The sequence below is a fragment of the Electrona antarctica genome, assembly GCF_951216825.1.
Source record: "Electrona antarctica genome assembly, contig: scaffold_110, whole genome shotgun sequence".
NCBI classification, from domain to species: Eukaryota; Metazoa; Chordata; class Actinopteri; order Myctophiformes; family Myctophidae; genus Electrona; species Electrona antarctica.
Genome location: NW_027637380.1, coordinates 84,404 through 110,143, shown reverse-complemented (window position 1 = coordinate 110,143; position 25,740 = coordinate 84,404). Strand labels below are relative to the sequence as shown.

General features: G+C 52.5%; 1 protein-coding gene across 1 annotated transcript in view; it reads left to right on the top strand.

Annotated features, from left to right (window-relative positions):
* The window catches only part of LOC306918970 (rho GTPase-activating protein 27-like), a 94,750-nt gene that overhangs the window by 12,702 nt on the left and 56,308 nt on the right, over positions 1 to 25,740 (top strand). The window contains exon 5 of the mRNA XM_079531809.1: positions 12,530 to 12,703. Within this exon, the coding sequence (XP_079387935.1) occupies positions 12,530 to 12,703 (174 nt within the window). The remainder of the gene's footprint in view (positions 1 to 12,529; positions 12,704 to 25,740) is intronic.

Below are 25,740 nucleotides of genomic sequence, written 5' to 3'. Positions count from 1 at the left end.
GTGGGTTTTGGGCCTAGTGCTAGTGGGTTTTGGGCCTAGTGCTAGTGGGTTTTGGGCCTAGTGCTAGTGGGTTTTGGGCCTAGTGCTAGTGGGTTTTGGGTCTAGTGTTAGTGGGTTTTGGGTCTAGTGCTAGTGGGTTTTGGGTCTAGTGCTAGTGGGTTTAGGGCCTAGTGCTAGTGGGTTTTGGGCCTAGTGGGTTTTGGGCCTAGTGTTAGTGGGTTTTGGGCCTAGTGCTAGTGGGTTTTGGGCCTAGTGCTAGTGGGTTTTGGGCCTAGTGCTAGTGGGTTTTGGGCCTAGTGCTAGTGGGTTTTGGGCCTAGTGCTAGTGGGTTTTGGGTCTAGTGTTAGTGGGTTTTGGGTCTAGTGCTAGTGGGTTTTGGGTCTAGTGCTAGTGGGTTTTGGGCCTAGTGTTAGTGGGTTTTGGGCCTAGTGGGTTTTGGGCCTAGTGTTAGTGGGTTTTGGGCCTAGTGGGTTTTGGGCCTAGTGCTAGTGGGTTTTGGGCCTAGTGCTAGTGGGTTTAGGGCCTAGTGTTAGTGGGTTTAGGGCCTAGTGCTAGTGGGTTTTGGGTCTAGTGCTAGTGGGTTTTGGGCCTAGTGCTAGTGGGTTTTGGGTCTAGTGCTAGTGGGTTTTGGGCCTAGTGCTAGTGGGTTTTGGGTCTAGTGCTAGTGGGTTTTGGGTCTAGTGCTAGTGGGTTTTGGGTCTAGTGCTAGTGGGTTTAGGGCCTAGTGTTAGTGGGTTTTGGGTCTAGTGCTAGTGGGTTTAGGGCCTAGTGCTAGTGGGTTTTGGGCCTAGTGCTAGTGGGTTTAGGGCCTAGTGCTAGTGGGTTTTGGGTCTAGTGCTAGTGGGTTTTGGGTCTAGTGCTAGTGGGTTTTGGGTCTAGTGCTAGTGGGTTTTGGGTCTAGTGCTAGTGGGTTTTGGGCCTAGTGTTAGTGGGTTTTGGGTCTAGTGCTAGTGGGTTTAGGGCCTAGTGCTAGTGGGTTTTGGGTCTAGTGCTAGTGGGTTTTGGGCCTAGTGCTAGTGGGTTTAGGGTCTAGTGCTAGTGGGTTTTGGGTCTAGTGCTAGTGGGTTTTGGGTCTAGTGCTAGTGGGTTTAGGGCCTAGTGCTAGTGGGTTTAGGGCCTAGTGCTAGTGGGTTTAGGGCCTAGTGCTAGTGGGTTTTGGGCCTAGTGCTAGTGGGTTTAGGGCCTAGTGCTAGTGGGTTTTGGGCCTAGTGGGTTTTGGGCCTAGTGTTAGTGGGTTTTGGGCCTAGTGCTAGTGGGTTTTGGGCCTAGTGCTAGTGGGTTTTGGGCCTAGTGCTAGTGGGTTTTGGGCCTAGTGCTAGTGGGTTTTGGGCCTAGTGCTAGTGGGTTTTGGGTCTAGTGTTAGTGGGTTTTGGGTCTAGTGCTAGTGGGTTTTGGGTCTAGTGCTAGTGGGTTTTGGGCCTAGTGTTAGTGGGTTTTGGGCCTAGTGGGTTTTGGGCCTAGTGCTAGTGGGTTTAGGGCCTAGTGCTAGTGGGTTTTGGGTCTAGTGCTAGTGGGTTTAGGGCCTAGTGCTAGTGGGTTTAGGGCCTAGTGCTAGTGGGTTTAGGGCCTAGTGCTAGTGGGTTTTGGGTCTAGTGCTAGTGGGTTTTGGGCCTAGTGCTAGTGGGTTTTGGGTCTAGTGCTAGTGGGTTTTGGGCCTAGTGCTAGTGGGTTTTGGGTCTAGTGCTAGTGGGTTTTGGGTCTAGTGCTAGTGGGTTTAGGGCCTAGTGCTAGTGGGTTTAGGGCCTAGTGCTAGTGGGTTTTGGGTCTAGTGCTAGTGGGTTTTGGGCCTAGTGCTAGTGGGTTTTGGGTCTAGTGCTAGTGGGTTTTGGGCCTAGTGCTAGTGGGTTTTGGGTCTAGTGCTAGTGGGTTTTGGGTCTAGTGCTAGTGGGTTTTGGGCCTAGTGCTAGTGGGTTTTGGGCCTAGTGCTAGTGGGTTTAGGGCCTAGTGTTAGTGGGTTTTGGGTCTAGTGCTAGTGGGTTTAGGGCCTAGTGCTAGTGGGTTTTGGGCCTAGTGCTAGTGGGTTTAGGGCCTAGTGCTAGTGGGTTTTGGGTCTAGTGCTAGTGGGTTTTGGGTCTAGTGCTAGTGGGTTTTGGGTCTAGTGCTAGTGGGTTTTGGGCCTAGTGTTAGTGGGTTTTGGGTCTAGTGCTAGTGGGTTTTGGGTCTAGTGCTAGTGGGTTTTGGGTCTAGTGCTAGTGGGTTTTGGGTCTAGTGCTAGTGGGTTTTGGGTCTAGTGCTAGTGGGTTTTGGGCCTAGTGTTAGTGGGTTTTGGGTCTAGTGCTAGTGGGTTTAGGGCCTAGTGCTAGTGGGTTTTGGGTCTAGTGCTAGTGGGTTTTGGGTCTAGTGCTAGTGGGTTTTGGGCCTAGTGTTAGTGGGTTTTGGGTCTAGTGCTAGTGGGTTTAGGGCCTAGTGCTAGTGGGTTTTGGGTCTAGTGCTAGTGGGTTTTGGGCCTAGTGCTAGTGGGTTTTGGGTCTAGTGTTAGTGGGTTTTGGGCCTAGTGCTAGTGGGTTTTGGGCCTAGTGCTAGTGGGTTTTGGGCCTAGTGCTAGTGGGTTTTGGGCCTAGTGCTAGTGGGTTTAGGGCCTAGTGCTAGTGGGTTTAGGGCCTAGTGCTAGTGGGTTTTGGGTCTAGTGCTAGTGGGTTTTGGGTCTAGTGCTAGTGGGTTTTGGGCCTAGTGCTAGTGGGTTTTGGCCCTAGTGCTAGTGGGTTTTGGGTCTAGTGTTAGTGGGTTTTGGGCCTAGTGCTAGTGGGTTTTGGGCCTAGTGCTAGTGGGTTTTGGGTCTAGTGCTAGTGGGTTTTGGGCCTAGTGCTAGTGGGTTTTGGGCCTAGTGTTAGTGGGTTTAGGGCCTAGTGCTAGTGGGTTTTGGGCCTAGTGCTAGTGGGTTTTGGGCCTAGTGCTAGTGGGTTTTGCGTCTAGTGCTAGTGGGTTTAGGGCCTAGTGCTAGTGGGTTTTGGGCCTAGTGTTAGTGGGTTTTGGGTCTAGTGCTAGTGGGTTTTGGGCCTAGTGTTAGTGGGTTTTGGGCCTAGTGCTAGTGGGTTTTGGGTCTAGTGCTAGTGGGTTTTGGGTCTAGTGTTAGTGGGTTTAGGGTCTAGTGCTAGTGGGTTTTGGGCCTAGTGTTAGTGGGTTTTGGGCCTAGTGCTAGTGGGTTTTGGGTCTAGTGCTAGTGGGTTTTGGGCCTAGTGCTAGTGGGTTTTGGGCCTAGTGCTAGTGGGTTTAGGGTCTAGTGCTAGTGGGTTTTGGGTCTAGTGCTAGTGGGTTTTGGGTCTAGTGCTAGTGGGTTTTGGGCCTAGTGCTAGTGGGTTTTGGGCCTAGTGTTAGTGGGTTTTGGGTCTAGTGCTAGTGGGTTTTGGGCCTAGTGCTAGTGGGTTTAGGGTCTAGTGCTAGTGGGTTTTGGGTCTAGTGCTAGTGGGTTTTGGGTCTAGTGCTAGTGGGTTTTGGGCCTAGTGCTAGTGGGTTTTGGGCCTAGTGTTAGTGGGTTTTGGGTCTAGTGCTAGTGGGTTTAGGGTCTAGTGCTAGTGGGTTTAGGGTCTAGTGCTAGTGGGTTTAGGGTCTAGTGCTAGTGGGTTTTGGGTCTAGTGCTAGTGGGTTTTGGGTCTAGTGCTAGTGGGTTTTGGGTCTAGTGCTAGTGGGTTTTGGGCCTAGTGCTAGTGGGTTTTGGGCCTAGTGTTAGTGGGTTTTGGGTCTAGTGCTAGTGGGTTTTGGGTCTAGTGTTAGTGGGTTTTAGGCCTAGTGCTAGTGGGTTTTGGGTCTAGTGCTAGTGGGTTTTGGGTCTAGTGCTAGTGGGTTTTGGGTCTAGTGCTAGTGGGTTTTGGGCCTAGTGCTAGTGGGTTTAGGGCCTAGTGCTAGTGGGTTTAGGGCCTAGTGTTAGTGGGTTTTGGGCCTAGTGCTAGTGGGTTTTGGGCCTAGTGCTAGTGGGTTTAGGGCCTAGTGTTAGTGGGTTTTGGGCCTAGTGCTAGTGGGTTTTGGGCCTAGTGCTAGTGGGTTTAGGGCCTAGTGTTAGTGGGTTTTGGGCCTAGTGCTAGTGGGTTTTGGGCCTAGTGCTAGTGGGTTTAGGGCCTAGTGTTAGTGGGTTTAGGGCCTAGTGTTAGTGGGTTTTGGGTTTAGTGCTAGTGGGTTTAGGGCCTAGTGTTAGTGGGTTTTGGGCCTAGTGTTAGTGGGTTTAGGGTCTAGTGCTAGTGGGTTTAGGGTCTAGTGCTAGTGGGTTTTGGGTCTAGTGCTAGTGGGTTTAGGGTCTAGTGCTAGTGGGTTTAGGGTCTAGTGCTAGTGGGTTTTGGGTCTAGTGCTAGTGGGTTTAGGGTCTAGTGCTAGTGGGTTTAGGGTCTAGTGCTAGTGGGTTTAGGGTCTAGTGCTAGTGGGTTTTGGGCCTAGTGTTAGTGGGTTTTGGGTCTAGTGTTAGTGGGTTTAGGGTCTAGTGCTAGTGGGTTTTGGGTCTAGTGCTAGTGGGTTTTGGGCCTAGTGCTAGTGGGTTTAGGGCCTAGTGTTAGTGGGTTTAGGGTCTAGTGCTAGTGGGTTTAGGGCCTAGTGCTAGTGGGTTTAGGGTCTAGTGCTAGTGGGTTTAGGGTCTAGTGCTAGTGGGTTTAGGGTCTAGTGCTAGTGGGTTTAGGGTCTAGTGCTAGTGGGTTTAGGGTCTAGTGCTAGTGGGTTTAGGGTCTAGTGCTAGTGGGTTTTGGGTCTAGTGCTAGTGGGTTTAGGGCCTAGTGTTAGTGGGTTTTGGGCCTATTGCTAGTGGGTTTAGGGCCTAGTGTTAGTGGGTTTTGGGTCTAGTGCTAGTGGGTTTTGGGTCTAGTGCTAGTGGGTTTTGGGCCTAGTGCTAGTGGGTTTAGGGCCTAGTGCTAGTGGGTTTTGGGCCTAGTGGGTTTTGGGCCTAGTGGGTTTTGGGTCTAGTGGGTTTTGGGTCTAGTGCTAGTGGGTTTTGGGTCTAGTGTTAGTGGGTTTTGGGTCTAGTGCTAGTGGGTTTAGGGCCTAGTGCTAGTGGGTTTTGGGCCTAGTGGGTTTTGGGCCTAGTGCTAGTGGGTTTAGGGTCTAGTGCTAGTGGGTTTAGGGCCTAGTGCTAGTGGGTTTAGGGCCTAGTGTTAGTGGGTTTAGGGCCTAGTGCTAGTGGGTTTTGGGCCTAGTGCTAGTGGGTTTAGGGCCTAGTGCTAGTGGGTTTTGGGCCTAGTGCTAGTGGGTTTAGGGCCTAGTGTTAGTGGGTTTAGGGTCTAGTGCTAGTGGGTTTAGGGCCTAGTGCTAGTGGGTTTAGGGTCTAGTGCTAGTGGGTTTAGGGTCTAGTGCTAGTGGGTTTAGGGTCTAGTGCTAGTGGGTTTAGGGTCTAGTGCTAGTGGGTTTAGGGTCTAGTGCTAGTGGGTTTAGGGTCTAGTGCTAGTGGGTTTTGGGTCTAGTGCTAGTGGGTTTAGGGCCTAGTGTTAGTGGGTTTTGGGCCTAGTGCTAGTGGGTTTAGGGCCTAGTGTTAGTGGGTTTTGGGTCTAGTGCTAGTGGGTTTTGGGTCTAGTGCTAGTGGGTTTTGGGCCTAGTGCTAGTGGGTTTAGGGCCTAGTGCTAGTGGGTTTTGGGCCTAGTGGGTTTTGGGCCTAGTGGGTTTTGGGTCTAGTGGGTTTTGGGTCTAGTGCTAGTGGGTTTTGGGTCTAGTGTTAGTGGGTTTTGGGTCTAGTGCTAGTGGGTTTAGGGCCTAGTGCTAGTGGGTTTTGGGCCTAGTGGGTTTTGGGCCTAGTGCTAGTGGGTTTAGGGTCTAGTGCTAGTGGGTTTTGGGCCTAGTGCTAGTGGGTTTAGGGCCTAGTGCTAGTGGGTTTAGGGCCTAGTGTTAGTGGGTTTTGGGCCTAGTGCTAGTGGGTTTAGGGCCTAGTGCTAGTGGGTTTAGGGCCTAGTGCTAGTGGGTTTAGGGCCTAGTGTTAGTGGGTTTTGGGCCTAGTGCTAGTGGGTTTTGGGCCTAGTGCTAGTGGGTTTAGGGCCTAGTGCTAGTGGGTTTTGGGCCTAGTGCTAGTGGGTTTAGGGCCTAGTGTTAGTGGGTTTAGGGCCTAGTGTTAGTGGGTTTTGGGCCTAGTGCTAGTGGGTTTAGGGCCTAGTGTTAGTGGGTTTAGGGCCTAGTGTTAGTGGGTTTAGGGCCTAGTGCTAGTGGGTTTAGGGCCTAGTGTTAGTGGGTTTTGGGTCTAGTGCTAGTGGGTTTTGGGCCTAGTGCTAGTGGGTTTAGGGCCTAGTGCTAGTGGGTTTTGGGCCTAGTGCTAGTGGGTTTAGGGCCTAGTGTTAGTGGGTTTTGGGCCTAGTGCTAGTGGGTTTAGGGCCTAGTGTTAGTGGGTTTTGGGTCTAGTGCTAGTGGGTTTTGGGTCTAGTGGGTTTTGGGCCTAGTGGGTTTAGGGCCTAGTGTTAGTGGGTTTTGGGTCTAGTGCTAGTGGGTTTTGGGTCTAGTGGGTTTTGGGCCTAGTGGGTTTTGGGTCTAGTGCTAGTGGGTTTAGGGTCTAGTGCTAGTGGGTTTTGGGTCTAGTGCTAGTGGGTTTTGGGCCTAGTGGGTTTTGGGCCTAGTGCTAGTGGGTTTTGGGTCTAGTGCTAGTGGGTTTTGGGTCTAGTGCTAGTGGGTTTAGGGTCTAGTGCTAGTGGGTTTTGGGCCTAGTGCTAGTGGGTTTTGGGTCTAGTGCTAGTGGGTTTTGGGCCTAGTGCTAGTGGGTTTAGGGCCTAGTGTTAGTGGGTTTTGGGCCTAGTGCTAGTGGGTTTTGGGCCTAGTGCTAGTGGGTTTAGGGCCTAGTGTTAGTGGGTTTTGGGCCTAGTGTTAGTGGGTTTTGGGTCTAGTGCTAGTGGGTTTTGGGTCTAGTGTTAGTAGGTTTAGGGCCTAGTGTTAGTGGGTTTTGGGCCTAGTGCTAGTGGGTTTTGGGTCTAGTGCTAGTGGGTTTTGGGCCTAGTGTTAGTGGGTTTTGGGTCTAGTGCTAGTGGGTTTAGGGCCTAGTGTTAGTGGGTTTTGGGTCTAGTGCTAGTGGGTTTTGGGTCTAGTGCTAGTGGGTTTTGGGTCTAGTGTTAGTGGGTTTAGGGCCTAGTGTTAGTGGGTTTTGGGCCTAGTGCTAGTGGGTTTTGGGTCTAGTGCTAGTGGGTTTTGGGCCTAGTGCTAGTGGGTTTTGGGCCTAGTGCTAGTGGGTTTTGGGTCTAGTGCTAGTGGGTTTTGGGCCTAGTGCTAGTGGGTTTTGGGTCTAGTGCTAGTGGGTTTTGGGCCTAGTGCTAGTGGGTTTTGGGTCTAGTGCTAGTGGGTTTTGGGCCTAGTGCTAGTGGGTTTTGGGTCTAGTGCTAGTGGGTTTAGGGCCTAGTGTTAGTGGGTTTTGGGCCTAGTGTTAGTGGGTTTTGGGTCTAGTGTTAGTAGGTTTAGGGCCTAGTGTTAGTGGGTTTTGGGCCTAGTGCTAGTGGGTTTTGGGTCTAGTGCTAGTGGGTTTTGGGCCTAGTGTTAGTGGGTTTTGGGTCTAGTGCTAGTGGGTTTAGGGCCTAGTGTTAGTGGGTTTTGGGTCTAGTGCTAGTGGGTTTTGGGTCTAGTGCTAGTGGGTTTTGGGTCTAGTGTTAGTGGGTTTAGGGCCTAGTGTTAGTGGGTTTTGGGCCTAGTGCTAGTGGGTTTTGGGTCTAGTGCTAGTGGGTTTTGGGCCTAGTGCTAGTGGGTTTTGGGCCTAGTGCTAGTGGGTTTTGGGTCTAGTGCTAGTGGGTTTTGGGCCTAGTGCTAGTGGGTTTTGGGTCTAGTGCTAGTGGGTTTTGGGCCTAGTGCTAGTGGGTTTTGGGTCTAGTGCTAGTGGGTTTTGGGCCTAGTGCTAGTGGGTTTTGGGCCTAGTGCTAGTGGGTTTTGGGCCTAGTGCTAGTGGGTTTTGGGCCTAGTGCTAGTGGGTTTAGGGTCTAGTGCTAGTGGGTTTTGGGCCTAGTGCTAGTGGGTTTAGGGTCTAGTGCTAGTGGGTTTTGGGTCTAGTGCTAGTGGGTTTAGGGTCTAGTGCTAGTGGGTTTTGGGCCTAGTGCTAGTGGGTTTTGGGTCTAGTGCTAGTGGGTTTTGGGTCTAGTGCTAGTGGGTTTAGGGTCTAGTGCTAGTGGGTTTTGGGTCTAGTGCTAGTGGGTTTAGGGTCTAGTGCTAGTGGGTTTTGGGCCTAGTGCTAGTGGGTTTTGGGCCTAGTGCTAGTGGGTTTTGGACCTAGTGCTAGTGGGTTTTGGACCTAGTGCTAGTGGGTTTTGGACCTAGTGCTAGTGGGTTTTGGGCCTAGTGCTAGTGGGTTTTGGGCCTAGTGCTAGTGGGTTTTGGACCTAGTGCTAGTGGGTTTTGGGCCTAGTGCTAGTGGGTTTTGGGCCTAGTGCTAGTGGGTTTTGGGTCTAGTGCTAGTGGGTTTTGGGCCTAGTGCTAGTGGGTTTAGGGCCTAGTGTTAGTGGGTTTTGGGTCTAGTGCTAGTGGGTTTTGGGCCTAGTGCTAGTGGGTTTTGGGCCTAGTGCTAGTGGGTTTTGGGCCTAGTGTTAGTGGGTTTTGGGCCTAGTGCTAGTGGGTTTAGGGTCTAGTGCTAGTGGGTTTTGGGTCTAGTGCTAGTGGGTTTTGGGTCTAGTGCTAGTGGGTTTAGGGTCTAGTGCTAGTGGGTTTTGGGTCTAGTGCTAGTGGGTTTAGGGTCTAGTGCTAGTGGGTTTTGGGCCTAGTGCTAGTGGGTTTTGGGCCTAGTGCTAGTGGGTTTTGGGTCTAGTGCTAGTGGGTTTTGGGCCTAGTGCTAGTGGGTTTTGGGTCTAGTGCTAGTGGGTTTTGGGCCTAGTGCTAGTGGGTTTTGGGTCTAGTGCTAGTGGGTTTAGGGCCTAGTGTTAGTGGGTTTTGGGCCTAGTGTTAGTGGGTTTTGGGTCTAGTGCTAGTGGGTTTTGGGTCTAGTGCTAGTGGGTTTAGGGTCTAGTGCTAGTGGGTTTTGGGCCTAGTGCTAGTGGGTTTTGGGTCTAGTGCTAGTGGGTTTTGGGTCTAGTGCTAGTGGGTTTTGGGTCTAGTGCTAGTGGGTTTAGGGTCTAGTGCTAGTGGGTTTTGGGTCTAGTGCTAGTGGGTTTAGGGTCTAGTGTTAGTGGGTTTTGGGTCTAGTGCTAGTGGGTTTAGGGTCTAGTGCTAGTGGGTTTTGGGTCTAGTGCTAGTGGGTTTAGGGTCTAGTGCTAGTGGGTTTTGGGCCTAGTGCTAGTGGGTTTTGGGTCTAGTGCTAGTGGGTTTAGGGTCTAGTGCTAGTGGGTTTTGGGTCTAGTGCTAGTGGGTTTAGGGTCTAGTGCTAGTGGGTTTTGGGCCTAGTGCTAGTGGGTTTTGGGTCTAGTGCTAGTGGGTTTTGGGCCTAGTGCTAGTGGGTTTAGGGTCTAGTGCTAGTGGGTTTTGGGCCTAGTGCTAGTGGGTTTTGGGTCTAGTGCTAGTGGGTTTTGGGTCTAGTGCTAGTGGGTTTAGGGTCTAGTGCTAGTGGGTTTTGGGCCTAGTGCTAGTGGGTTTTGGGTCTAGTGCTAGTGGGTTTTGGGTCTAGTGCTAGTGGGTTTAGGGTCTAGTGCTAGTGGGTTTTGGGTCTAGTGCTAGTGGGTTTAGGGTCTAGTGCTAGTGGGTTTTGGGCCTAGTGCTAGTGGGTTTTGGGTCTAGTGCTAGTAGGTTTTGGGCCTAGTGCTAAAAATGGCAATACTAAAGGCTTAGGAAAAGCTTCAAGATGGCGTCCGCAAGGCCCTCCTTAAAATGTAATTAATTCGTTGTTGACATATTCCCTCCACATGGAGTTAATTCAGGATCTTGTATAGTAATGGATAATGTAATCCAGTAGGCCTCCTAGGCTACACGTGTAGAGATAATGTAATCTAGGATAATGTAATCTAGGATAATGTAATCTAGTAGGCCTCCTAGGCTATCTTTGAATATTTTCATGAAATCATCTGGCGGCCACCTAAACAACTGGACTAGCAGGCTGGTATAGACCAATTATTTGTTTACAAACATTGGGACTGGGCGCACGGGTGACTGTTTCATGATGTAATCAATTCCCAACAGATCTCCAAACCTGTTGTTTTGGGGAGCGCTGGTTTCAGTCCATTCAACCTCCTCTTGTGAGTTGGCTAGTGAGTTGCACCCTAGGAGACATTTATACTTCAAAGCCCAACAGTATTGCGCACAGAGAACAGCTGATATAAAAGCTCACATCGCATCACAGATGCGACTGTTATGAGCATAGAGGTCTGCGTGCGCGACACCTAGCAGGACGAAGCATAGATTATACTTGATGGGCTGCAGGTGCGCGTGCAGCCGTGGACAAACAGGCTCTGCTGCCGTTATCATGAGCGCACCTCCCGTTCTTATGACAGCGACTGGAGGTGTGGTTTTGAGGACAACTGTTTTTAATTGCTATTATTGTTCAACAGAAACCAGGGATTATATATTTCAAGGGTGAGAGATCACAATAAAAATCCTAATTATTCTTCCTCCACAATGGGATAAAAACAGCATCTGAAAGTTTGATGGGGCATTTTTTACACGTGAGTGCAGTTAGAACTTTTCCATTGCATCTTATGAGAGGTGGTGTTCCTCTGCTGCCGCGATGCGCGCCGCACGCATGCTGTTGAGAGGTGGTGTTCCTCTGCTGCCGCGACGCGCGCCGCACGCATGCTGTTGAGAGGTGGTGTTCCTCTGCTGCCGCGATGCATCTTATGAGAGGTGGTGTTCCTCTGCTGCCGCGATGCATCTTATGAGAGGTGGTGTTCCTCTGCTGCCGCGACGCATCTTATGAGAGGTGGTGTTCTTCTGCTGCCGCGATGCATCTTATGAGAGGTGGTGTTCCTCTGCTGCCGCGATGCATCTTATGAGAGGTGGTGTTCCTCTGCTGCCGCGATGCATCTTATGAGAGGTGGTGTTCCTCTGCTGCCGCGACGCATCTTATGAGAGGTGGTGTTCCTCTGCTGCCGCGATGCATCTTATGAGAGGTGGTGTTCCTCTGCTGCCGCGATGCATCTTATGAGAGGTGGTGTTCCTCTGCTGCCGCGATGCGCGCCGCATGCTGTTGCTCATCTGTGTGACGTCGTCTGTTAAGGCGGCAATAGAGGGTATGCACATGCATGATTTTCCCATCAAGACACGCCCCCCTCATCTAGGACACGCCCCCCTCATCTAGGACACGCCCCCTCATCTAGGACACGCCCCCCTCATCTAGACTGAGTGGACACGCCCCCCTCATCTAGGACACGCCCCCCTCATCTAGACTGAGTGGTAAAACATTGAGCAGCATGGAGGGTTGCAGTTTGGAAGCACTCGTTGTAACTCACTCCACCGTCCTGCCGTACCACCTGTTTATAAATGTCACATAATGCAGGAGGCAGCGAAATGTTGTGTTATTGAAAACAAGCACTTCCAAACTCTGACACTTAGAAACATAATCAAATGCAGGGCATTTCTTGACAGAAAGTAGCTCATAACGTTTCTATGATGGTTTTTCATGAAACACAAACTTTGCAGATTGAAAGAGGATAATTCAAGCTTTTCGTTCAGCTGCAATGTTGTTGAGTTTAACACTGTTAAATGCAATCAGACAGGACTTTTCTGATTGGATGAATGGGCTGTCGAGGCCAGACAGTAGTTTTTTGCCACTCAGTGGGCGTTCCCGCATAACGTCCAGGTATGATGATGTCACGCACACCCTCTATAGTATGTATTATTGGATGCAGCAGAGCAGTAACCTGACTCCGCCAGATGGGGCAGCAGAGCAGAGCCTTGGCTCTGATGATGGCGATGTGGTGCAGTTATTATTATTATTATTATTATTATTATTTTGTATTATTGGATGTAGCAGAGCAGTAACCTGACTCCGCCAGATGGGGCAGCAGAGCAGAGCCTTGTGGTGCAGGTGATGCAACAATAACGATAAGTTATTAACACAATCAGCGCCGGGACTTCTTCCAGAATAGCGGCTCGGGGAGCCGCGCAGATATGGCAGCTTTTACAAGATCACATCGCATCGCGTCTGCGACTACGCGTCTACCTCATGTTTCTGTATCAGTGGTGCTCAATATTTCATGTCAAGGACCCTAAAAATGATCTGTATTTGGCCGCCGACCCCCATCTGAAAATATGTTATTCCAGGGACCAGCAGAAGCAAAGATTTGAGTTTAAAAAAAATCAAAAATAGCAGACCTACAAGCTCGTAGCGTGGCACCAAGTGCCGCGCTACGAGCTTGTAGATCTGCTATTTTTCAATAGTTTAAAACACCAAAAGGGTTTAAGATCACAGATCCATGCAGTAACCTAATTACTTTAGTGTCACATCTATGATAGGGCGACTGTGGCTCAAGAGGTAGAGCAGGTCGTCCAATGATCCATGGGTCGGCGGTTTGAATCCCGGCTCCTCCTGGCTACATGTCGAAGTGTCCTTGGGCAAGACACTGAACCCCAAATTGCTCCCGATGTGCTGGTTGGTACCTTGCATGGCTTCCGCCGCAATCGGTGTATGAATGTGTGTGTGAATGGGTGAATGTAATGCACAATCTATGTAAAGCGCCTTGGATAAAGGCGCTATATAAATGCACCATTTACCATTTACCATTTATGATGTAATCTATTACTTTAGTGTCACATCTACGAGTCCATCGAGGATCTCAACATCGACGTGGAGGCGTTGATCTCAGGCGTTGCCGCGGCGACCAGAGCGTTGACCACAGCGACCAGACAGAGTCCAGATCCAGATCCAGTTCCGGTTCCGGCTCCGGTGGAGAAAAGTGATCCTGATGATGCCGAGACCCAGGTCTGGTTTTACCTCTCTCTCTGAGACCCAGGTCTGGTTTTACCTCTCTCTCTGAGACCCAGGTCTGGTTTTACCTCTCTCTGAGACCCAGGTCTGGTTTTACCTCTCTCTGAGACCCAGGTCTGGTTTTACCTCTCTCTCTGAGACCCAGGTCTGGTTTTACCTCTCTCTGAGACCCAGGTCTGGTTTTACCTCTCTCTGAGACCCAGGTCTGGTTTTACCTCTCTCTGAGACCCAGGTCTGGTTTTACCTCTCTCTGAGACCCAGGTCTGGTTTTACCTCTCTCTGAGACCCAGGTCTGGTTTTACCTCTCTCTGAGACCCAGGTCTGGTTTTACCTCTCTCTGAGACCCAGGTCTGGTTTTACCTCTCTCTCTGAGACCCAGGTCTGGTTTTACCTCTCTCTCTGAGACCCAGGTCTGGTTTTACCTCTCTCTGAGACCCAGGTCTGGTTTTACCTCTCTCTGAGACCCAGGTCTGGTTTTACCTCTCTCTGAGACCCAGGTCTGGTTTTACCTCTCTCTGAGACCCAGGTCTGGTTTTACCTCTCTCTCTGAGACCCAGGTCTGGTTTTACCTCTCTCTGAGACCCAGGTCTGGTTTTACCTCTCTCTGAGACCCAGGTCTGGTTTTACCTCTCTCTGAGACCCAGGTCTGGTTTTACCTCTCTCTCTGAGACCCAGGTCTGGTTTTACCTCTCTCTCTGAGACCCAGGTCTGGTTTTACCTCTCTCTGAGACCCAGGTCTGGTTTTACCTCTCTCTCTGAGACCCAGGTCTGGTTTTACCTCTCTCTCTGAGACCCAGGTCTGGTTTTACCTCTCTCTCTGAGACCCAGGTCTGGTTTTACCTCTCTCTCTGAGACCCAGGTCTGGTTTTACCTCTCTCTCTGAGACCCATGTCTGGTTTTACCTCTCTCTGAGACCCAGGTCTGGTTTTACCTCTCTCTCTGAGACCCAGGTCTGGTTTTACCTCTCTCTGAGACCCAGGTCTGGTTTTACCTCTCTCTGAGACCCAGGTCTGGTTTTACCTCTCTCTCTGAGACCCAGGTCTGGTTTTACCTCTCTCTCTGAGACCCAGGTCTGGTTTTACCTCTCTCTCTGAGACCCAGGTCTGGTTTTACCTCTCTCTCTGAGACCCAGGTCTGGTTTTACCTCTCTCTCTGAGACCCAGGTCTGGTTTTACCTCTCTCTCTGAGACCCAGGTCTGGTTTTACCTCTCTCTCTGAGACCCAGGTCTGGTTTTACCTCTCTCTCTGAGACCCAGGTCTGGTTTTACCTCTCTCTGAGACCCAGGTCTGGTTTTACCTCTCTCTCTGAGACCCAGGTCTGGTTTTACCTCTCTCTCTGAGACCCAGTTCTGGTTTTACCTCTCTCTCTGAGACCCAGGTCTGGTTTTACCTCTCTCTGAGACCCAGGTCTGGTTTTACCTCTCTCTGAGACCCAGGTCTGGTTTTACCTCTCTCTCTGAGACCCAGGTCTGGTTTTACCTCTCTCTCTGAGACCCAGGTCTGGTTTTACCTCTCTCTCTGAGACCCAGGTCTGGTTTTACCTCTCTCTCTGAGACCCAGGTCTGGTTTTACCTCTCTCTCTGAGACCCAGGTCTGGTTTTACCTCTCTCTGAGACCCAGGTCTGGTTTTACCTCTCTCTCTGAGACCCAGGTCTGGTTTTACCTCTCTCTCTGAGACCCAGGTCTGGTTTTACCTCTCTCTGAGACCCAGGTCTGGTTTTACCTCTCTCACTCTGGTCACAATTACATGCAGACAGACAGACAGACAGACAGACAGACAGGCAGGCAGACAGGCAGGCAGGCAGGCAGGCAGGCAGACAGACAGACAGACAGACAGGCAGGTTAACCTGTGATGTCATCAACAGGAAGTGAGCTGGGTTCAGGGCCAGCCAGACAGGAAGTGCTGTGAGGCTACGCAGGAAGCAGGAAGTACAACAGATACGACTGTTTCCTCTGAAAGGAACACACACGTGCACACGCACGTACGTGCACGCACACACACGCGCACACAACACACACACACACCACACACGTCCGCACATACGTGCACGCGCACACAATGCACACGCACACACACAACACACACGTTTTCACGCACGTATGTGTGCACACGCACACACAATGCACACGCACACACACAACACACACGTGCACACGCACGTGCGTGTGCACACGCACACACAATGCACATGCACACACACACACACACACACACACACACAACGCACACACACACATCACATACACACACTATTGTGTCAGAGTTAGGGTCCATTTGGTTACATGTGAACAAAGCTGTGTCAGAGTCAGAACTCTCCATAATATCAGGGTCTGGGTCCATTTGGTTAAGGTTGTACACTATAAACATTAAGGGTCCATTTGGTTACATAAGGGTCCATTTGGTTAAGGTTGTACACTATAAACATTAAGGGTCCATTTGGTTAAACCTGAACTCTTCAATAAAGTTGTTACTGTGAAGAAAGTCGATCAGGAAGTAGGTTAGAATGTTTTATGTGTGGCTCCACAGTGTCTCCTGGTGGCCAGACTCTGACACTACAGTTCACATGAAAGCTATTGAACACTTATGTTGTTCAAAATAGTCTTTGATTGATTGATTGATTGATTGATTGATTGATAATTGTATTCACAGTATGTAGAATGGGTACATTTCATTGTATTTCACAGTATGTAGAATGGGTACATTTCATTATATTTCACAGTATGTAGAATGGGTACATTTCATTGTATTTCACAGTATGTAGAATGGGTACATTTCATTGTATTTCACAGTATGTAGAATGGGTACATTTAATTATATTTCACAGTATGTAGAATGGGTACATTTCATTGTATTTCACAGTATGTAGAATGGGTAAATTTTATTGTATTTCACAGTATGTAGAATGGGTACATTTCATTATATCTCACGGTATGCAGAATGGGTACATTTCATTATTTAATGGCATTTATATCTCTGGGACCCCCAATTTATATTGTAAGATCACAGTCTCAGAGTTACAGACCCATGGGGTCCATTTGGTTCCTAACTATCATTTAGCTGGGGACCCCCTGGAACTCCCTGAAGGACCCCTGGGGGTCCCCGGACGCCACTTTGGGGTCCATTAGGAGTCTGTCTGTCTGTTTACATTTGTTGTGGTATTTACTTTGTTGTGACACACGGTGTGATCTTGTAGATCTGCTATGTTTACTGAGACGCCGTACAGTTAGTGACACACAGACGGTGTGATCTTGTAGATCTGCCGTTTTTGGGCTCAGGAAGTAGAGCGGGCCGTGGGTCGGTCGGTGTTTCGAATCCCGGCTCCTCCCATCACTCTGTCAACATGTGGGAGGTGTGCGTGTGCACGTGTGCGCGCGCGCGTGTGTGTGTGTGTGTGTGTGTGTGTGTGTGTGTGTGTGTGCGTGCGTGCGTGCGTGCGTGTGTGATCATGTTTCAGCTCTTATTACCTGTATGGACAGGTTAGGGTTAACTAACACACAGGTGATCGAGCTAACTCCTCCCCCTCCCCTCTCTCTCTCTCTGTGTAAGCACACACGCACACGCACACACGCACACACAGCCTGGGGACAGGTGTAGTGTAGTAGTAGAGTCTAGAGTCAGTTAGCGTTAGCAACATGCTAACAGGTAAACACACGGTCTGGAACTAACAGGTAAACACATTTAAACTCATTTAAAGTTTAATTAGTGACATCATCTATGTTGAGTGTACTTGATGCTGATTGGTTGGCTGTTGGCTTGGTTGTGGAGTGCTTTGTTTATTTGTTTGTTTGTTTAAAAGTGTGAAAACATTTTACAATGTTTGGTTGAGCTGAAGAATGTACTAGTATTCAATATTGTTCAGTCCAGGGACCCCTTAGAGAGATGAAGCAGGGACCCCCTTAGAGAGATGGAGCAGGGACCCCCTTAGAGAGATGAAGCAGGGACCCCCCTTAGAGAGATGGAGCAGGGACCCCCCTTAGAGAGGTGAAGCAGGGACCCCCTTAGAGAGAGATGAAGCAGGGACCCCTTAGAGAGATGAAGCAGGGACCCCCTTAGAGAGAGATGAAGCAGGGACCCCCCTTAGAGAGAGATGAAGCAGGGACCCCTTAGAGAGATGAAGCAGGGACCCCCTTAGAGAGAGATGAAGCAGGGACCCCCTTAGAGAGATGGAGCAGGGACCCCCTTAGAGAGATGGAGCAGGGACCCCTTAGAGAGATGAAGCAGGGACCCCTTAGAGAGATGAAGCAGGGACCCCCCTTAGAGAGATGGAGCAGGGACCCCTTAGAGAGATGGAGCAGGGACCCCTTAGAGAGATGGAGCAGGGACCCCTTAGAGAGATGAAGCAGGGACCCCTTAGAGAGATGGAGCAGGGACCCCCTTAGAGAGATGAAGCAGGGACCCCCCTTAGAGAGATGAAGCAGGGACCCCCTTAGAGAGAGATGAAGCAGGGACCCCCTTAGAGAGAGATGAAGCAGGTACCCCCTTAGAGAGAGATGGAGCAGGGACCCCCCTTAGAGAGATGGAGCAGGGACCCCCTTAGAGAGATGGAGCAGGGACCCCCTTAGAGAGATGAAGCAGGGACCCCCTTAGAGAGATGGAGCAGGGACCCCCTTGGAGAGATGAAGCAGGGACCCCCTTAGAGAGATGAAGCAGGGACCCCTTAGAGAGATGAAGCAGGGACCCCCTTAGAGAGATGGAGCAGGGACCCCTTAGAGAGATGGAGCAGGGACCCCCTTAGAGAGATGAAGCAGGGACCCCCCTTAGAGAGATGAAGCAGGGACCCCTTAGAGAGATGAAGCAGGGACCCCTTAGAGAGATGAAGCAGGGACCCCTTAGAGAGATGAAGCAGGGACCCCCCTTAGAGAGATGGAGCAGGGACCCCCTTAGAGAGATGAAGCAGGGACCCCCTTAGAGAGATGAAGCAGGGACCCCTTAGAGAGATGAAGCAGGGACCCCCTTAGAGAGATGAAGCAGGGACCCCTTAGAGAGATGAAGCAGGGACCCCTTAGAGAGATGAAGCAGGGACCCCCTTAGAGAGATGAAGCAGGGACCCCTTAGAGAGATGAAGCAGGGACCCCCCTTAGAGAGATGAAGCAGGGACCCCCCTTAGAGAGATGGAGCAGGTACCCCTTAGAGAGATGGAGCAGGGACCCCCCTTAGAGAGATGAAGCAGGGACCCCCCTTAGAGAGATGGAGCAGGGACCCCTTAGAGAGATGAAGCAGGGACCCCCTTAGAGAGATGGAGCAGGGACCCCCTTAGAGAGATGAAGCAGGGACCCCCCTTAGAGAGATGGAGCAGGGACCCCCCTTAGAGAGGTGAAGCAGGGACCCCCTTAGAGAGAGATGAAGCAGGGACCCCTTAGAGAGATGAAGCAGGGACCCCCTTAGAGAGAGATGAAGCAGGGACCCCCCTTAGAGAGAGATGAAGCAGGGACCCCCTTAGAGAGAGATGAAGCAGGGACCCCCTTAGAGAGATGGAGCAGGGACCCCCTTAGAGAGATGGAGCAGGGACCCCTTAGAGAGATGAAGCAGGGACCCCTTAGAGAGATGAAGCAGGGACCCCCCTTAGAGAGATGGAGCAGGGACCCCTTAGAGAGATGGAGCAGGGACCCCTTAGAGAGATGGAGCAGGGACCCCTTAGAGAGATGAAGCAGGGACCCCTTAGAGAGATGGAGCAGGGACCCCCTTAGAGAGATGAAGCAGGGACCCCCTTAGAGAGACGAAGCAGGGACCCCTTAGAGAGATGAAGCAGGGACCCCTTAGAGAGATGAAGCAGGGACCCCCTTAGAGAGATGAAGCAGGGACCCCCCTTAGAGAGATGAAGCAGGGACCCCCCTTAGAGAGATGGAGCAGGTACCCCTTAGAGAGATGGAGCAGGGACCCCCCTTAGAGAGATGAAGCAGGGACCCCCCTTAGAGAGATGGAGCAGGGACCCCTTAGAGAGATGGAGCAGGGACCCCCCTTAGAGAGATGGAGCAGGGACCCCCTTAGAGAGATGAAGCAGGGACCCCCTTAGAGAGATGAAGCAGGGACCCCCCTTAGAGAGATGAAGCAGGGACCCCCTTAGAGAGATGAAGCAGGGACCCCCTTAGAGAGATGAAGCAGGGACCCCCTTAGAGAGATGAAGCAGGGACCCCCTTAGAGAGATGGAGCAGGGACCCCCCTTAGAGAGATGAAGCAGGGACCCCTTAGAGAGATGAAGCAGGGACCCCTTAGAGAGATGGAGCAGGGACCCCCCTTAGAGAGATGAAGCAGGGACCCCTTAGAGAGATGAAGCAGGGACCCCCTTAGAGAGATGAAGCAGGGACGCCTTAGAGAGAGATGAAGCAGGGACCCCTTAGAGAGATGAAGCAGGGACCCCCTTAGAGAGATGAAGCAGGGACCCCCTTAGAGAGATGGAGCAGGGACCCCCTTAGAGAGATGAAGCAGGGACCCCCTTAGAGAGAGATGAAGCAGGGACCCCCTTAGAGAGATGGAGCAGGGACCCCCTTAGAGAGATGAAGCAGGGACGCCTTAGAGAGAGATGAAGCAGGGACCCCTTAGAGAGATGAAGCAGGGACCCCCTTAGAGAGATGAAGCAGGGACCCCCTTAGAGAGATGGAGCAGGGACCCCCTTAGAGAGATGAAGCAGGGACCCCCTTAGAGAGAGATGAAGCAGGGACCCCCTTAGAGAGAGATGAAGCAGGGACCCCCTTAGAGAGATGGAGCAGGGACCCCCTTAGAGAGAGATGAAGCAGGGACCCCCTTAGAGAGATGGAGCAGGGACCCCCTTAGAGAGATGGAGCAGGGACCCCCTTAGAGAGATGAAGCAGGGACCCCCTTAGAGAGATGGAGCATGGACCCCTTAGAGAGATGGAGCAGGGACCCCTTAGAGAGATGAAGCAGGGACCCCTTAGAGAGATGGAGCAGGGACCCCCTTAGAGAGAGATGAAGCAGGGACCCCCTTAGAGAGATGAAGCAGGGACCCCCCTTAGAGAGATGAAGCAGGGACCCCCTTAGAGAGATGAAGCAGGGACCCCCCTTAGAGAGATGAAGCAGGGACCCCCTTAGAGAGATGAAGCAGGGACCCCCTTAGAGAGATGAAGCAGGGACCCCCTTAGAGAGATGAAGCAGGGACCCCCCTTAGAGAGATGAAGCAGGGACCCCCTTAGAGAGATGAAGCAGGGACCCCCTTAGAGAGATGGAGCAGGGACCCCCCTTAGAGAGATGAAGCAGGGACCCCCCTTAGAGAGATGGAGCAGGGACCCCCTTAGAGAGATGGAGCAGGGACCCCCTTAGAGAGATGAAGCAGGGACCCCCTTAGAGAGATGGAGCAGGGACCCCCTTAGAGAGATGAAGCAGGGACCCCCTTAGAGAGATGAAGCAGGGACCCCCTTAGAGAGATGAAGCAGGGACCCCCTTAGAGAGATGGAGCAGGGACCCCTTAGAGAGATGGAGCAGGGACCCCCTTAGAGAGATGAAGCAGGGACCCCCCTTAGAGAGATGAAGCAGGGACCCCTTAGAGAGATGAAGCAGGGACCCCTTAGAGAGATGAAGCAGGGACCCCCTTAGAGAGATGAAGCAGGGACCCCCCTTAGAGAGATGGAGCAGGGACCCCCTTAGAGAGATGAAGCAGGGACCCCCTTAGAGAGATGAAGCAAGGACCCCCTTAGAGAGATGAAGCAGGGACCCCCTTAGAGAGATGAAGCAGGGACCCCCTTAGAGAGACGAAGCAGGGACCCCTTAGAGAGATGAAGCAGGGACCCCTTAGAGAGATGAAGCAGGGACCCCCTTAGAGAGATGAAGCAGGGACCCCCCTTAGAGAGATGAAGCAGGGACCCCCCTTAGAGAGATGGAGCAGGTACCCCTTAGAGAGATGGAGCAGGGACCCCCCTTAGAGAGATGAAGCAGGGACCCCCCTTAGAGAGATGGAGCAGGGACCCCTTAGAGAGATGGAGCAGGGACCCCCCTTAGAGAGATGGAGCAGGGACCCCCTTAGAGAGATGAAGCAGGGACCCCCTTAGAGAGATGAAGCAGGGACCCCCCTTAGAGAGATGAAGCAGGGACCCCCTTAGAGAGATGAAGCAGGGACCCCCTTAGAGAGATGAAGCAGGGACCCCCTTAGAGAGATGAAGCAGGGACCCCCTTAGAGAGATGAAGCAGGGACCCCCTTAGAGAGATGGAGCAGGGACCCCCCTTAGAGAGATGAAGCAGGGACCCCTTAGAGAGATGAAGCAGGGACCCCTTAGAGAGATGGAGCAGGGACCCCCCTTAGAGAGATGAAGCAGGGACCCCTTAGAGAGATGAAGCAGGGACCCCTTAGAGAGATGAAGCAGGGACGCCTTAGAGAGAGATGAAGCAGGGACCCCTTAGAGAGATGAAGCAGGGACCCCCTTAGAGAGATGAAGCAGGGACCCCCTTAGAGAGATGGAGCAGGGACCCCCTTAGAGAGATGAAGCAGGGACCCCCTTAGAGAGAGATGAAGCAGGGACCCCCTTAGAGAGATGAAGCAGGGACCCCCTTAGAGAGATGGAGCAGGGACCCCCTTAGAGAGATGAAGCAGGGACGCCTTAGAGAGAGATGAAGCAGGGACCCCTTAGAGAGATGAAGCAGGGACCCCCTTAGAGAGATGAAGCAGGGACCCCCTTAGAGAGATGGAGCAGGGACCCCCTTAGAGAGATGAAGCAGGGACCCCCTTAGAGAGAGATGAAGCAGGGACCCCCTTAGAGAGAGATGAAGCAGGGACCCCCTTAGAGAGATGGAGCAGGGACCCCCTTAGAGAGAGATGAAGCAGGGACCCCCTTAGAGAGATGGAGCAGGGACCCCCTTAGAGAGATGGAGCAGGGACCCCCTTAGAGAGATGAAGCAGGGACCCCCTTAGAGAGATGGAGCATGGACCCCTTAGAGAGATGGAGCAGGGACCCCTTAGAGAGATGAAGCAGGGACCCCTTAGAGAGATGGAGCAGGGACCCCCTTAGAGAGAGATGAAGCAGGGACCCCCTTAGAGAGATGAAGCAGGGACCCCCCTTAGAGAGATGAAGCAGGGACCCCCTTAGAGAGATGAAGCAGGGACCCCCCTTAGAGAGATGAAGCAGGGACCCCCTTAGAGAGATGAAGCAGGGACCCCCTTAGAGAGATGAAGCAGGGACCCCCTTAGAGAGATGAAGCAGGGACCCCCCTTAGAGAGATGAAGCAGGGACCCCCTTAGAGAGATGAAGCAGGGACCCCCTTAGAGAGATGGAGCAGGGACCCCCCTTAGAGAGATGAAGCAGGGACCCCCCTTAGAGAGATGGAGCAGGGACCCCCCTTAGAGAGATGAAGCAGGGACCCCCTTAGAGAGATGGAGCAGGGACCCCCTTAGAGAGATGAAGCAGGGACCCCTTAGAGAGATGAAGCAGGGACCCCTTAGAGAGATGAAGCATGGACCCCCTTAGAGAGATGAAGCAGGGACCCCCTTAGAGAGATGGAGCAGGGACCCCCCTTAGAGAGATGAAGCAGGGACCCCTTAGAGAGATGAAGCAGGGACCCCTTAGAGAGATGGAGCAGGGACCCCCCTTAGAGAGATGAAGCAGGGACCCCCTTAGAGAGATGAAGCAGGGACCCCTTAGAGAGATGAAGCAGGGACGCCTTAGAGAGAGATGAAGCAGGGACCCCTTAGAGAGATGAAGCAGGGACCCCCTTAGAGAGATGAAGCAGGGACCCCCTTAGAGAGATGGAGCAGGGACCCCCTTAGAGAGATGAAGCAGGGACCCCCTTAGAGAGAGATGAAGCAGGGACCCCCTTAGAGAGATGAAGCAGGGACCCCCTTAGAGAGATTGAGCAGGGACCCCCTTAGAGAGATGAAGCAGGGACGCCTTAGAGAGAGATGAAGCAGGGACCCCTTAGAGAGATGAAGCAGGGACCCCCTTAGAGAGATGAAGCAGGGACCCCCTTAGAGAGATGGAGCAGGGACCCCCTTAGAGAGATGAAGCAGGGACCCCCTTAGAGAGAGATGAAGCAGGGACCCCCTTAGAGAGAGATGAAGCAGGGACCCCCTTAGAGAGATGGAGCAGGGACCCCCTTAGAGAGAGATGAAGCAGGGACCCCCTTAGAGAGATGGAGCAGGGACCCCCTTAGAGAGATGGAGCAGGGACCCCCTTAGAGAGATGAAGCAGGGACCCCCTTAGAGAGATGGAGCATGGACCCCTTAGAGAGATGGAGCAGGGACCCCTTAGAGAGATGAAGCAGGGACCCCTTAGAGAGATGGAGCAGGGACCCCCTTAGAGAGAGATGAAGCAGGGACCCCCTTAGAGAGATGAAGCAGGGACCCCCCTTAGAGAGATGAAGCAGGGACCCCCTTAGAGAGATGAAGCAGGGACCCCCCTTAGAGAGATGAAGCAGGGACCCCCTTAGAGAGATGAAGCAGGGACCCCCTTAGAGAGATGAAGCAGGGACGCCTTAGAGAGAGATGAAGCAGGGACCCCTTAGAGAGATGAAGCAGGGACCCCCTTAGAGAGATGAAGCAGGGACCCCCTTAGAGAGATGGAGCAGGGACCCCCTTAGAGAGATGAAGCAGGGACCCCCCTTAGAGAGAGATGAAGCAGGGACCCCCTTAGAGAGAGATGAAGCAGGGACCCCCTTAGAGAGATGGAGCAGGGACCCCCTTAGAGAGAGATGAAGCAGGGACCCCCTTAGAGAGATGGAGCAGGGACCCCCTTAGAGAGATGGAGCAGGGACCCCCTTAGAGAGATGAAGCAGGGACCCCCTTAGAGAGATGGAGCATGGACCCCTTAGAGAGATGGAGCAGGGACCCCTTAGAGAGATGAAGCAGGGACCCCCTTAGAGAGATGGAGCAGGGACCCCCTTAGAGAGAGATGAAGCAGGGACCCCCTTAGAGAGATGAAGCAGGGACCCCCCTTAGAGAGATGAAGCAGGGACCCCCTTAGAGAGATGAAGCAGGGACCCCCCTTAGAGAGATGAAGCAGGGACCCCCTTAGAGAGATGAAGCAGGGACCCCCTTAGAGAGATGAAGCAGGGACCCCCTTAGAGAGATGAAGCAGGGACCCCCCTTAGAGAGATGAAGCAGGGACCCCCTTAGAGAGATGAAGCAGGGACCCCCTTAGAGAGATGAAGCAGGGACCCCCTTAGAGAGATGAAGCAGGGACCCCCCTTAGAGAGATGAAGCAGGGACCCCCTTAGAGAGATGAAGCAGGGACCCCCTTAGAGAGATGAAGCAGGGACCCCCTTAGAGAGATGAAGCAGGGACCCCCCTTAGAGAGATGAAGCAGGGACCCCCTTAGAGAGATGAAGCAGGGACCCCCTTAGAGAGATGGAGCAGGGACCCCCCTTAGAGAGATGAAGCAGGGACCCCCCTTAGAGAGATGGAGCAGGGACCCCCCTTAGAGAGATGAAGCAGGGACCCCCTTAGAGAGATGGAGCAGGGACCCCCTTAGAGAGATGAAGCAGGGACCCCTTAGAGAGATGAAGCAGGGACCCCTTAGAGAGATGAAGCATGGACCCCCTTAGAGAGATGAAGCAGGGACCCCCTTAGAGAGATGGAGCAGGGACCCCCCTTAGAGAGATGAAGCAGGGACCCCTTAGAGAGATGAAGCAGGGACCCCTTAGAGAGATGGAGCAGGGACCCCCCTTAGAGAGATGAAGCAGGGACCCCTTAGAGAGATGAAGCAGGGACCCCTTAGAGAGATGAAGCAGGGACGCCTTAGAGAGAGATGAAGCAGGGACCCCTTAGAGAGATGAAGCAGGGACCCCCTTAGAGAGATGAAGCAGGGACCCCCTTAGAGAGATGGAGCAGGGACCCCCTTAGAGAGATGAAGCAGGGACCCCCTTAGAGAGAGATGAAGCAGGGACCCCCTTAGAGAGATGAAGCAGGGACCCCCTTAGAGAGATGGAGCAGGGACCCCCTTAGAGAGATGAAGCAGGGACGCCTTAGAGAGAGATGAAGCAGGGACCCCTTAGAGAGATGAAGCAGGGACCCCCTTAGAGAGATGAAGCAGGGACCCCCTTAGAGAGATGGAGCAGGGACCCCCTTAGAGAGATGAAGCAGCGACCCCCTTAGAGAGAGATGAAGCAGGGACCCCCTTAGAGAGAGATGAAGCAGGGACCCCCTTAGAGAGATGGAGCAGGGACCCCCTTAGAGAGAGATGAAGCAGGGACCCCCTTAGAGAGATGGAGCAGGGACCCCCTTAGAGAGATGGAGCAGGGACCCCCTTAGAGAGATGAAGCAGGGACCCCCTTAGAGAGATGGAGCATGGACCCCTTAGAGAGATGGAGCAGGGACCCCTTAGAGAGATGAAGCAGGGACCCCTTAGAGAGATGGAGCAGGGACCCCCTTAGAGAGAGATGAAGCAGGGACCCCCTTAGAGAGATGAAGCAGGGACCCCCCTTAGAGAGATGAAGCAGGGACCCCCTTAGAGAGAGATGAAGCAGGGACCCCCTTAGAGAGATGAAGCAGGGACCCCCTTAGAGAGATGGAGCAGGGACCCCCTTAGAGAGATGAAGCAGGGACGCCTTAGAGAGAGATGAAGCAGGGACCCCTTAGAGAGATGAAGCAGGGACCCCCTTAGAGAGATGAAGCAGGGACCCCCTTAGAGAGATGGAGCAGGGACCCCCTTAGAGAGATGAAGCAGCGACCCCCTTAGAGAGAGATGAAGCAGGGACCCCCTTAGAGAGAGATGAAGCAGGGACCCCCTTAGAGAGATGGAGCAGGGACCCCCTTAGAGAGAGATGAAGCAGGGACCCCCTTAGAGAGATGGAGCAGGGACCCCCTTAGAGAGATGGAGCAGGGACCCCCTTAGAGAGATGAAGCAGGGACCCCCTTAGAGAGATGGAGCATGGACCCCTTAGAGAGATGGAGCAGGGACCCCTTAGAGAGATGAAGCAGGGACCCCTTAGAGAGATGGAGCAGGGACCCCCTTAGAGAGAGATGAAGCAGGGACCCCCTTAGAGAGATGAAGCAGGGACCCCCCTTAGAGAGATGAAGCAGGGACCCCCTTAGAGAGATGAAGCAGGGACCCCCCTTAGAGAGATGAAGCAGGGACCCCCTTAGAGAGATGAA